General features: G+C 42.8%; 1 protein-coding gene across 2 annotated transcripts in view; it reads left to right on the top strand.

Moving 5' to 3' along the window:
• Positions 1–12,635, top strand: part of cdin1 (CDAN1 interacting nuclease 1) — a 54,465-nt gene that overhangs the window by 17,409 nt on the left and 24,421 nt on the right. The window contains exons 7-11 of one of the 2 annotated variants that reach the window (XM_076749612.1): positions 5,809–5,888; positions 6,279–6,328; positions 7,841–7,908; positions 9,454–9,519; positions 9,679–9,784. In XM_076749612.1, the coding sequence (XP_076605727.1) occupies positions 5,809–5,888; positions 6,279–6,328; positions 7,841–7,908; positions 9,454–9,519; positions 9,679–9,784 (370 nt within the window). Of the gene's footprint in view, positions 1–5,808; positions 5,889–6,278; positions 6,329–6,429; positions 7,067–7,840; positions 7,909–9,453; positions 9,520–9,678; positions 9,785–12,635 lie in introns of those variants that run through there. The other variant, XM_076749611.1, reaches the window with a different exon arrangement.

Raw genomic sequence — 12,635 nt, forward strand, 5'->3', positions numbered from 1 at the left:
ATTGCTGCCCACATGGACTGGGCGGTCAAATCGTCCAATCTCCCTGTGTGTATATTAGAGTCCAGTAATGTGCTGCCATTATGAAACAATGCAAGGATAATTGTCTTTGCTGGCAATTAGCTAACAGGTTGGTTCAGTGCTATTGTCAGGCGTATCCGTCATGCCCCCCTCCAGCACCGGACCGCGCTCCACTGTGCATGTGTGTGTATTTGTGTGTTTTTGTCGGACTCCAGAGGGAGGGCAGGCAGGCGCACCGCAAAGATCAATAGACTTCTATATAAGGGACATTACCCCCAACTGGGTGAGTGGCTTGCTCTGCCTAGCATCGTTTTTTTATTCCCCTTCTCTTTCCCTTTGCATTTAAGAGACACGGGAATGGGGCCTTTGGGACTGTGGAATATATGTACAATCACTAGTGCTGGATCAATACAGAGTTTTAAATTGTTTTCTGTCCCTTCCTTGTTTTGTTTTGCTCGCTTGTTGTTGCCCCCCGCCTCCCACGCCTCCACCTCCACTCCATCCCCTCCCTCCTTCCTTCCCAATAGCCACACACACCACCGCCAACACACCTCAACGTGACGACGCCACCAACGAGCTGCCTCCCCCTCTCCTCGCAGCAAAAGTATTGGAGAGAGCATCAGTCAAGCAGAATGAAAGACTATCTGGTGGCGCTCGTAAATAAATCAATACATTCAAATCAGTTTTATCACATATTGAATATGATATCAACATCCATAATGCTCCTTGTCTCATGAAAACACACCGGGCAGTAGGGGAGGAAAGGTCATGTGCACTTTTACACTCTTTATATCCACTATTTTAAGGTCACCAGAAGCTGAGTTTTTGATGATTTTTAGCGAAAATACAACATTTTAAACCAGCAGAGACAGCTTCACTGTGTATGTCTGAATTCCTCTCAGGGTTGTTGGTTATCGACTAATGTCCGAAATAGAAAATTAAGTTTAAAAGGCATAAGTAAGGCAGTGTATGATATTAATGAAAAACATTACAGTTCAGTCTATCCAGATAATGATGTCATCAAATTGGTTATTTTCTTGTCTTTTTGCTGTTATTTAGTATTTATGTTTTATTACCACTCTGTTCTTTTTCTTAAGTTTGCATATGGGAATGATGAAAACGCTAAAAAAAATGTTATTATACAGTGATTTGTACGTACAAACAGAAAAAAGTAATAAAAATCTTCATATTTGACTGACTGGGACAAGCACATGTTTAGTGTTTCACTGATTATAAAAGCAAATCACTTTAAATTGATCATTGAAAACTGAGCCGATGTCACTAAAACGCAATGAAGTCTGTAACTGAGATAATGATGTGATTTCTGTTTATCCACAGCAACAAAAATAATATTTTAAAATAGTTTAAAATGTTTACGTTGGCAGGGGCCGGATGTCGTAAACTGGATTAAACCTCCATCATGTGTACATGCTACGCGTCTCAGGCCACTTATATGTTCTGTAAATGATAGAATTACATGGTAAACAGCCATGTTGACATTCCAGCTCTCTGTCGGTGGATACTACTGCACCTCTTACAAGTCACTAGAAGGCACATTGGGGGAGCTCCAGCTCCTCTCGTCCCCCTCATGCTATCTCTTCATCTTTCTCTCTATTCCTCCTTTGACAGGAGTTGATGTGCCTCTAGATTTAGACATACTTTTTTGAGGAGGCAATTTTGCTAGCTATTTGACCTTTTCCATTTTCCCAAGGCCCAGCTCCAGATTAGATTGCTGCTCCATGTTTTGTAACTATGTGATTCGACCGCCTTTAAGATTTATTGTCACATTCCTTTACAGAAGCCTTGTACGCAAGGTTATAAATGTCCTGCGTTTGATGTTAACACTGTGAGAATGTTGGCGTCTACTATGATCCTTTGGTTCCTTGACAGAATTCGTAATAGCTTCAGTGTTTTGCAGATCAGACGTGTTGATAACTGAATATTGTATTATGCCCCATCCAGTAAAATCCCAACTTCCACCGTGATTGTTATGGTTCCTCCTCTCTTGTCTTCAAGTGCTCTTCTCTTCTCTCCCTCACCTCTCTGCTGTGGTTGGAGCTGGTGTGTATATGCAGCCTTTTTTTTTTTCCAAATAATGAGAGCAAGGGCACTTCATTAGCAAGAAGGGAGGGAGTAAGGAGGCAAAGGCAGTTTCTATGCGTGTGTGTGTGTATGCATGCAAGGGGTGGGTGCAAGGGAGGTAAGCAGCAGCGTGGCACTTCACTTGACAAGTATACTAATTACTCCTTTTCAGCAGAGAAGCTCCAGTCAGCCTCTGCCACAGTCTAATGGCCTGACCTAGGAAGCCTCTCTCCATAGCAGAGCCTCCCCAGACCTACTATTACTATACTGCTATACACACATAGCCGTGTGCACACCCCCACACACACACACAAATGTAGAGTCTCATCTCACCGCTATCAGGGAGAATCAGGTGGAAGCAGATCAGTTCTGCCCCAGTAACCTCTTCAGGGACTGGGCTCCTCCTGCACAGAAGATACCACTTCATATCATCAACCAGCACCTACACACCACCACAGATAGTTAAAAAAAAACACACACACACACACTCTCTCTCTCTTACTCTCTCTCTCTCATTCTTTCCCATCTTCTGTTTTTTTTTTTTTTTTTTTTCAATACGGGAGGATAAATTTAAAAGGAGTAAATTGGAAAATCAAATGAGGGCTTTAGGCAGCCGCAGAGATTTGCAGGGCTGTCGGCCAGCGTCGCAGAGCCTCATCCATCATGTCCCACAAGTAGTCAATTCCTCTAGTATCTGTAAATGTTTTCAGATATTAGCCAATTTATATGCTCCGAGATTCATCATGGAAAATCAGCTTTAGCGGCGCACATTATCAGGACCTGTCTCTCCCTTGCTCCATGAAGTTTGATGAACGAGTGCCCCTCCACAGCTCAATGGCTTGTGCATGGGGAGCGTGGGGGGGGGTGTGGGCATATAGAGGAAACGTGTAAGCAACCCCCCCCGCGCGCCCCCCCCCACCCCCCATCCATGGAAAAAAGTGGGTTTTTTAATTAATAAACAAACTTGCAGAGGAGCTCATCAGTGTCAGGGGCAATAACAATCGTCATCCGTTACTGTTTATTACGGTCCTCCCTCAACAAATGTTGCTATCTAATGAGGTTTCTCGACATTTTTTTGTGTTTGAGATAATGACTTTTTCGCCCTAGTGGAGAAGGGAAGAGGAGTTACAAATGACACAAGTAAGCAGTGAGAAATCAAGCCAAGGTTATGTCGCTGTTACCTTGCCTTATATAGTTTATCTTGTTTTGGGGTTGCATATGAAAAAAGCCTTGTGATTTGTTTACACTGGTTGTTTTCTTTAGCAAATCCCAACGGAGGCGTAACGTTTCACATCTATTATTCTCCTCTTCTCTGTTCAGATGTTGAAGGTGTGATATGGTGCCTTAGTCAGAATTTATACCAACATGGGACAATTACAGTAAATTTGGTGAATGTTTACAAGGTGCAAAGTCGTGCTGCAGGGCTTTGTTCCCTGCGTCTGGTGTTCTTCAGATTATGCTTTTTATTTTCCTGCATGTGTTTTATGTGTGTGTGTGTGTGTGTGTGTGTGTCATGAATGTGTGTGTTTAAAGAGCACGGTGTGTGTGTGTGTGTTTGTGTGGCAGAGAGGAGCTCAGGGTGTCATAGAGGAGTGCTGCCGTGCGAGGCGGGGGCGTCTTTAATAAATGTATGCTGATGTTGGAGGCTGCAACGATGCGAGGGATGCAAGGGCTCTGTTGTTATTTACTGCTGTGTTTGTGCACAGCAGCGAATCCTGGGCCTGCAAATGGCATTACAGCCCGTGATGAATGAGCATTAGGGTAAACTCATTTTAAAAGCATCCTGATTTATTATCGGCCTGGCCTTCCATTTTCATCAGGTCAGTGCTTGGCTGAAATTCCACAATGTCAGCGCCAAGGTCACCTCTTTATGGCTATTTTTAACCCCATCGCTCAAAAAAGAAGCAGAGAAAGGGATCCTATCACTTACTGTGGCCATCTACCAAAAATATCAAAGGTCTGGGTGGACAAGGAGAGAAGGAGGGAGAAGCCTAGTCCTGGAAGTGTGTGTTTGTGTGTGTTATGTGAGAGACCAAAATGTGGTGGTGGTCAACCTCCAATTATGAGTGCTAGTAAGACAAGAGCTTTAATGGCTACCGTTTGCCTTCAGGGAGGTTTATTACACACTACTGTTTTGCAGAAGCAGCGTCAAATCTATAAAACGACCATTAGGAAGAGGGAAAAAATCAATCAAAATGCCATTAAAGTGGAATAAGTTGCCAATATTGCTGATGTGGTTGCGGGTCCTTTGATTTTCCTTCAGATTATTAGGCACAGTCGAGTAGTGACTTTGTTAAGGGAAACCAGTGTTGTTGGGGAGTAATACGTCTCCTGGCTTCATAAAGTTTGCTGCCTCATATTTCCCGCTTTATTGATTATCCATTATCATTTGTCATGAGGTGTCCTAACTCAAGGGGAAAATATAACCCTCTTTCTTCACCGCCGCCCGCACTGCACAGGAGCATGGTATGGATCTGCGTGTGAAGGTACCAATCTCTGAGAAAAATGAGCAAAGAAATAAAGCACAGCCCTGTGCCTTGCAGCTCTAAGAGGGAGTGAGGGGTTATGGGGTGGGCTGGGGGAGTACCGTGGCTGGGGGAGGCTGAAATGGAGAGGAGGTAGCAAAAAAAAGAAAAAAGAAAAAAAAAAAAGAGGTGGCAGAGAAAAGATGGAGACAAAGAAGAAGAAACCGAGAGGAGGGAGTGCTGAATGGGCTTTGTTCTTCTCCACACTCCTGCCTCTTTATTTCATCATAAGGTAGATGAGGGATCACAGCACTGTTTGTCCTCTGTGATAGCTTTCTCAAGGAGTCATGCCTATGAAAGAGGCGCAAAGGGGAAGACAGGACAGAAAAGAAGGGTTTTAAAACGTTCCTCTAAATGCCTTTCTATTAATGAAATTCATTAAACACACCCTTAAAAATTCAGTCAGCTTTTTGAAAAACTCCTTTTCAGTTGATCCTTTTTCATTCGGGGGTTTTTAAATCTCCCTTTTTATCCTTTTTTTTTTTTTTTTTTTTTTCCCTTTTAAATCTTCAAATAAGCTTTCTGGTTTTTAACAGTTATATACTTTGCACAGTTTTCTAGATGAGCCTGGGAGTCTCCGGTACAGGCACCATCCATGCCTGAAATGTGAATAGAAACATTCCTTGTATTGTCTGTAATGTTGCAAGTCTGTCAGGACCATGTATCACTAAAATGGTGTGCCTCAACCATTTCGTCACACAATGATACAATCCATTTAATCCAAATCTTTTTAAGAAATGATTTAAGGAATTTTTTGCTGTTGCAGTACCAGCGAATCAATCCAGCAGGCTTTCCTTTCTGATTTATAATGTTAGTAGAGCAAGAATGGGGATGAGAGATGCAGAATAGTCGGCGTTCATAACATAGATAAACTACATGGGGCTCCTGTGCTCTGGACTGAAACATTTATCTATAGAAAGTCTGCATAGACACCAAGCAGCCATCTAATGGACTAGTGTAGAAATACTGCACTAACAGTAGCATGGTGAATTACAGTTTGTCAAGCCTGTCTTTGTCTGTGTATTTTCACTGTTTGCTCTCAATTCAATGCAGCTATGAGAATATATGTTTTTGCGTTTATACGTTTGACAAGCTGCAGCTCTTGATGCAATTTTGCATATTAATGTGATTTTTTTTTTGTCTTTGTTTCTCCTCCTCTCCTGCCTTTCTGCCTCATTCTCAGCCTCTAAAACAGTCCTCAACGGCATGCTTAAGGAGCCATCCTTAATTCCAGACCAAATTTTAGCCAATAACATCTACCAGGTAAGTGTTTTAAATTTTAAATCTGGACTGAAGTATTATGGGAAATTGTTGAAATTCTTTGGAGTCAAATTGTTTTAATTATTTCAATCCAGTTTCATGTGCTGTCATAAATTCCGTTGCGTTACCTTTTTTCCGTGTAACACATCTACTGCTTATGTACAGTGAGTTTTTAAGTGATATTGTACCACCTGGCTGACAGACGGCATCAGCCGCTCATGTTTGCTGATGAGGTCACGTGAGAGCCGGCGGTCATGCCTGCCAATCTGCCAGCATCTCCTGTGTTTTCTCCTTTCCCGGCACTGTATGGGCTTCCTTCCCTCACCTCCCTTCCACCCACCCACCCACCCACCCTTTTTCGCACGCCATAATATTTCTTCCCCCTCTTTTCAGTGCACAATAAATGACTGCTGTTATGGACCGCTGGTAGACTGCATCAAACAGTATCCTATCCCATAAAATTTTAAGCCTGGAATTGACGAGGAGCTATTGAAGGGGATGAGATGTGTCTGGCTTCACCTGACATAAAAGTTCTGCTTCACAGAGGAAGTGTTTCATCCTGCCTGCCACCCCACTATCACCGATACAGGGGCTGGAAGGTGATGGAGGGAAGAGGAGGAGGAGAGGATCGGCTGATCTGAATGCATCTCCATGTGCACACAGTGGATCAGACCCAATGTTCTATGATACAAGAGAAGAATCAGTCATAAGCTTCATGCTGGTTAATGTGTGCTTGTGTTTGGTGTTTTATTTCACCCAGATGATGTGTTATTTTACGTTACTTACAGAAAATATTAATTGTTCTTACCTGCAACATTGTAGAGTCCTTTTTAATTGGCTTTCATTCAGTGCTGATAACCCTTATGTGGTTCAGCACCATGGAGAGTTCTGGGCACATCAGTCCAACTTCAACATTCAAGTTCAATTGTGCGTTCGTTTTATTGTATTTATTCATGATTCAGTTGTACTCCTTGTGTTTCTGGTGTTTGGATTGGAGTCCGGCCGGCTGTTTAGGGGCAAGCAGCTGGGGAGCAGAGCAACTATTTCCTGGGGGAGGGCACTTATTTGAATGAGCATACATGTGAAGGTCTCAGTGTTTTTGTGTCTGTCCACGCTTTCGTGTGTGTGGTGGGGTTGGGTCGTTCTGTTCATAGCCAGTCAACCCCGTCCCGTCCTGCCCCTCTTCCGCAACCTTTCTTTGGCTGTCCTCGTGTCAGTGTCAACTCAGAGTTAGTTACTCCACCAGAGTTCATGATAGCCGCCCACTACTGAGAGCTATGTATTAATTAATTAGAATCCATTTTGAGTGATTAGTGTTTGTTGAAGTATAACGCTATAAGAACCTTTCTCTCTTGCAAAAAGCTAGTTTGGCATATATGACATATGGCCTCTGTAATGCAGGATTCCTTCAAGAGGCTTGCATCCTGATGCAAAATGACATTTATTCTAAAAGCATTTTTCTTCAAGGATTTTAGAGGAATGAGCGGAGCAGCTCGTCCGGGCGCTCTATGCATTTTGCCAAATTGGCATTTGTTTCGTCTTCCTCATTTAGGTAATGCACTTTTGAGATTTGTTGTGAAAGCAGATTAAGGTTGAACTGAAAACTCGGATGGTGCTCTCGCATCGGCAGGAAAGAGAAGTGGCTTCTGCTTTGCATAGTAAGCCAATAGTGGAGAGAAGCAGATTCTTAACTTTAACTGATGGCTAACATGCAGGTTTGAGCTTACCTCACCTCACGTCTGCACGCTCATGTTGTTACTACAGCAAAATAGTTTGACTTGTGGTTCTGACTAATTTTACAGGTGAAATGCCTGCATGCCCGGCTGCTGTGTTTTGTGCTCTCATTATTTTTGACAGTTTTCTTTAATTATACATTATTGCAATTTAGGTGTTTCAGTAGAGATGTGAAATACTGCTGTTGCTGTAGGTTGGAATCCTTAACTCTTCCTTCTCAGCGCTATTGGCCAGGAGCATGAGGTGCTGCTCCGCGACAAACTGAAGGAGAGAAACCTTTCCTTTCTAGGTAAGCCATCTCTTGACCTTGTCATCACATTTCTAAACCCAGTCCGGTCATGGCGGTGCAACCTTTTTGTGGAGGAAAGGAAGACCTGGACATGAGTGATGCAGTGGATGTTATCTCTTATTGATTTGCTAACAACAAGGGGCTGTTATCAAATATCCTTAGCTGTTTATGCAGCAGCTGTATGAATATTTCAAGAATAAAAGCTTCAGAGGTCCGTTTTAATGTTTCATTAGATGTAATGTTCAGTCCTCTCGGGTTTCTGTTCAGTTTTCTTTTTCTTTTTTTTCCAAAAATGAATCAACAAGACCAGTTTCTATTTACATGAATACTATGTTGGCACCATTCTGTGACTGGAAAGACTTTTTGGGGGGTTCATGTTTAGCAAAAAGAAACCTCATACTTTGTGGTTGTAGTTTCTGATTTTTAACTAGTTACGTTTTGTAATAAGAGAATGTTTCCTTAATACCCTCCCCTTTCCTAACACCATTGACTCGTTCCAACAATATTAAATCAAGGTAGAGACTCCAGGTGTGAAATTGTGAAACAGAATTTTGAACCCTCCCTTCCTACCATCACCCCCATCCCATCACCATCCCCTAGGTCAGATGAGTGATGAAGGGTAAAAGTCATTCCCTCTGCCATTAAGACCGTATCATTTATTTGGACCTGCAGTGCTGACCTTTCCTCAGAGCTGTACAGAGGACTGTTCTAAAACTGTCAGAGTTCGGGAGGCACGAGGGCCACTGAGGCAGCCTCACCCCATCTGATAAATGGATTGGAAATAAGCTACCCAACAGCAGGGATGGCCCATTAATTTTAATCAAAGGTGATGTAAAAAGGCGATCAGAGCCACATGACAATGTCAACAGCCTGGTAGGTATGAATAGAGGCTTCCATCCTACCGCATACACGTCTACACCCACATCACCACACCCAGGATGCCCCTCTGTACCACAAGCCTCTGGCAGCCTCGCTGACCTCACTCAGCTCTCATTCTCCCCCCGTGGCTGATGCTACCTCCTCACCACTGACACCGCCACCCTCCATCTCTCCTCAATTCCCTTCCATGCCCCATTAGTTGAGCTTGGCTGGAGACAAAGAGGCAGGCCCTTGGAACTGAATGACCTGGTCAGCCTGAGATTTAATGGAGAAATCAGGTGTTGTAGGGATAATGGCCGAAGCGCACCAGAAGTCAAGGACAATGGCTGCGGCCTGTGCAGGCAGGGGTCAGGCTTACAGAGGCTATAATGCCAACCTTATCCTCTTGCTGTATATTTTATAATGCTCTGGCAAACTGCAAACTGGGTAGCAGCTCTGTAACTGGGCTTTACAGGTTTTTGTGCAACAACAGCGAATATGTGACAGGTTTTATTGTGCTTGCTGTCCTCTACTGTTATTCCGTCTTTGCTAACACTAAGGGGTTTTGTTACCAGCACCTTGGTCAAGGCTGTAAGGTTACCTGCCTGTTATTGACGTAACTTTTGCGGTGAAGATCATTGCAAAGTGAGAGCCAGATGTTCAAATTCTGCACTTTATCTCCTGTAGACGAAAACCAACTCAGAGCTATGGGCTACGACAAAACACCTGACATCATCCTGGAGGTTCCCATTGGTTAGTATTTACCTTACAGATGTAAATATTTTCTCTAAAATAACTGCCTGTTAACTTTAGCTAGAGGATTATGCAGTTGTCAAAACACTGTCATGTAAATGCCAGATCTTCTTTGATTTTTGTGAATGACGGGGCTGTGTGTGACTGTTTCTGAAAAAGCCGTGGAGGGGCACATTGTACACTGGATTGAAAGCAAAGCCTCATTCGGAGACGACCAAAGCCATCGCACGTATCTCAACGAGCAGTTCTGGAGCTACTGGAACAGGTGAGTGTTCTCTGTGCAGTCTGTTTTCATTTGGTTCATCTAAATGAATTGTATAATGTTGCAACTCCCATTTTTCCACTTCGCATTTTTTTTTTTTTTTTTTTTAACTACTCATATATCCGTCCAGCAACGCTAACCACTTCCTCCCTGGCCTAGGCCACACTAACCTCACACTTCCATGGTGTGCATCTGTACATCACACCACTTCCGCATCCACTTCTGTCACTGGAGCCTTTCACAGCCTGTGAGCTTGATTGTTCCAGAGTACACATATTGTTTTGGAAGGGAAGCTCGGAAATGGGTGATTAATCCTTTGCATCTGTTGTCCTGAGAACCTTTGGACAGGAACAGGCCCTCATGGTCTGACCCTGGGAGTACAGAGGTGTGTTTATGTGTATGCTTATGAATGTGTGTGTCAATGAGATGCTCAAAATACATACAGTACATATCTCATTGTCTCTTGAAAATGTCAGCCAGAGTTTCTCTTCGAAAACGTGTCAGCCCACATGTGCTGGAAGATTTCGATATCCTGAACAAATGGGGGAAATTCTAGTCAAATGTCATCTGTGTTTGTGAACCATATTTTCCCATGTTTTTGTGTCTAATGGGGACAACAGTTGTTAAAGTTGGTCCAGTATTGACTGAGAGTGCTGCAGCAGCCAGTGCAAAGTGGCCTGCAATGTACTTCCCTCCGGGTGTTTGTGCACCATCAGTTTACGTCCACTTAAAGTGTTTGTTTTTGCCGCTGACAGGTTCAGATTGCTTTTCTAAGTGTTAGACAATATATGGAAAGGATCCCTAAAGAGGTGCCTTTTTGTTAAAGAGTGAGATCCTTTTTGTTAAACCAGAAATGGCTGCTGTATCCCTCTCACCGAAGCCACCAGACTCCATTTACAGAAACAGTGATTTTATAATCGTAGAACACACGTCATTCAAACTCGACAGAAACTAAATAAAACTCACCAAAACCGTCTTGGTTCAGTTTTCCACTGTTCCTGCAATCACCTCCAGCTCTGGAAATAAACTGAAATAAACTCTGAATTCGCCGAGTGAGATGTGACCATATCAGGAGAGGAGCGTGAGGGAGGGCAGACATCAGAGAAGCTGCAGGGGAAAACAGCGTGTAGAGCCAGAGTATTTTCACACCTAACTATGGAATCATTGTAACCAGAGAGATTTAAGTATGTCAGACTTCAACAGATTTCCCTCGTAAAAGAATGGTAATTACTGAATAACGCTAACTCTGGTCCCAGCCAGTGAATAAATTGGATAGGTCACTTTTTCCCTATTAAATTCCAGCAAAATTGGCTGTCATACAAAGTGTCATCAGCCATTATCCAAATCATTTAGCACAATTCTCAGTGTTATATTGACTTAATTTCAAACTGAGGCAATCAGGTAGAGCGACTTTTGTGTTGAGGCACACAAAGTTGAAAAGACGCCCACTCTGCCTCCATTGGCCCCGCTACAGCCCCGGCCCCCCTCAGCCGTGACGGCCAGCTGACATGTTGTGACATGGTGCTGCAGCGCCACGCCGTTCCAGACCCCAGGCACAGCCGGCCTCTCTTTGTTTTTGTTTTCTTGGTGCACCTACAGTCCCAAATCGGGATCAGACTTCTGGGTCTATCGAGAGCACAGCACAGAGAGAGAAGCCGTTTATCACGCCTGAATTTTCTTATACGGTTTTTATGCATTGTTCTCAAACGTGAAACAATCCCTCTATTGTCTTCACGTCAGAGATTAGATCGCAAAATACTTATTTGTGTGAGGGCTTTCCTGATACATATAACTGATATTGGATCCTTATTCTTAATTTAGAATACAATAAACAAACTAAATTGTTCATTTTGGAATGATAACCCCTTCATACTCTACAGGCTGCCTTTCCTACAAATGATGTAAAATGAATCTGTATTTCAAGCAATAACATAACATTTTTATTTTTTTTTTAATATGTAAAGACTTCTTAAAAACTAAATGAAAGAGAAATTGTGGCTCCACATTCAGAACATGTGACCCCGCCTTTAGATGAGTGACCCGCTGATTTCACTCAGAAGCTTTCAGCAGAACAATCATTTGATTTTCAGGGAAGATGACTCATCCAATATCACTGAGCAGTTAAAATGTGAGATATGAGGTCAAGGTCATAATCAATGGTGTGTTTTATTTTCTCAGAGTAACATGGTTTTATTTGGAAATGGTCTGCTTCCACAAGAGAAAGCTCTTTTTCTTTCTTTTTTTTTTAACTATCGTTGACATCAGGAACTGGAAGTTACTGAGATGTGAATTTACAAAGGGCCGATCCTTGATGGTTACCATCTTTTTTAGGCCCCATTAAATGTCGCTAAAATAGTTGGTGACAATAAAAGCCTTTGCTTAAGCTCCAGAAAATGTGTTTGATGAGAAAGATTGCTGTTTCAGTCGGTCAAAGTTAAAATAATGTGAAAAGAGCTGACTTGATTAGCACCTCGGGCAGCATGACATGAAGATCAGATGTCTCCATAAATATTTCACTGTGTAAGTCGATGGTCTTTCTTCGTTTGGATTGAACAAAGTGTTATTAATTTGTCTTTGGTCTCCCTCTTTGGTACTCGGCAGTAGTTTACAATAGGTCAAAATATCAGAATACTAACAGAGTGATTGGACGGTTAGGGTCCGTCTGAGCCTTACATATTCGCCCACGGGTGTCTTTCATTGATATTCAGTGGGGCGGCCTTGTCCGAGTGTATTAAGGAGATGACAAAGTAGATTCCATCATGTCAGCCAGCAGCCCGGTCACGTAAACATTGTTGTGTCAAAAAAGAAAAAATGTCAGTCCCTTCAGACCTTACCTTTTCCAGCACCCTTGTAA

Source organism: Chaetodon auriga, chromosome 14 (assembly GCF_051107435.1).
Source record: "Chaetodon auriga isolate fChaAug3 chromosome 14, fChaAug3.hap1, whole genome shotgun sequence".
NCBI lineage: Eukaryota > Metazoa > Chordata > Actinopteri > Chaetodontiformes > Chaetodontidae > Chaetodon > Chaetodon auriga.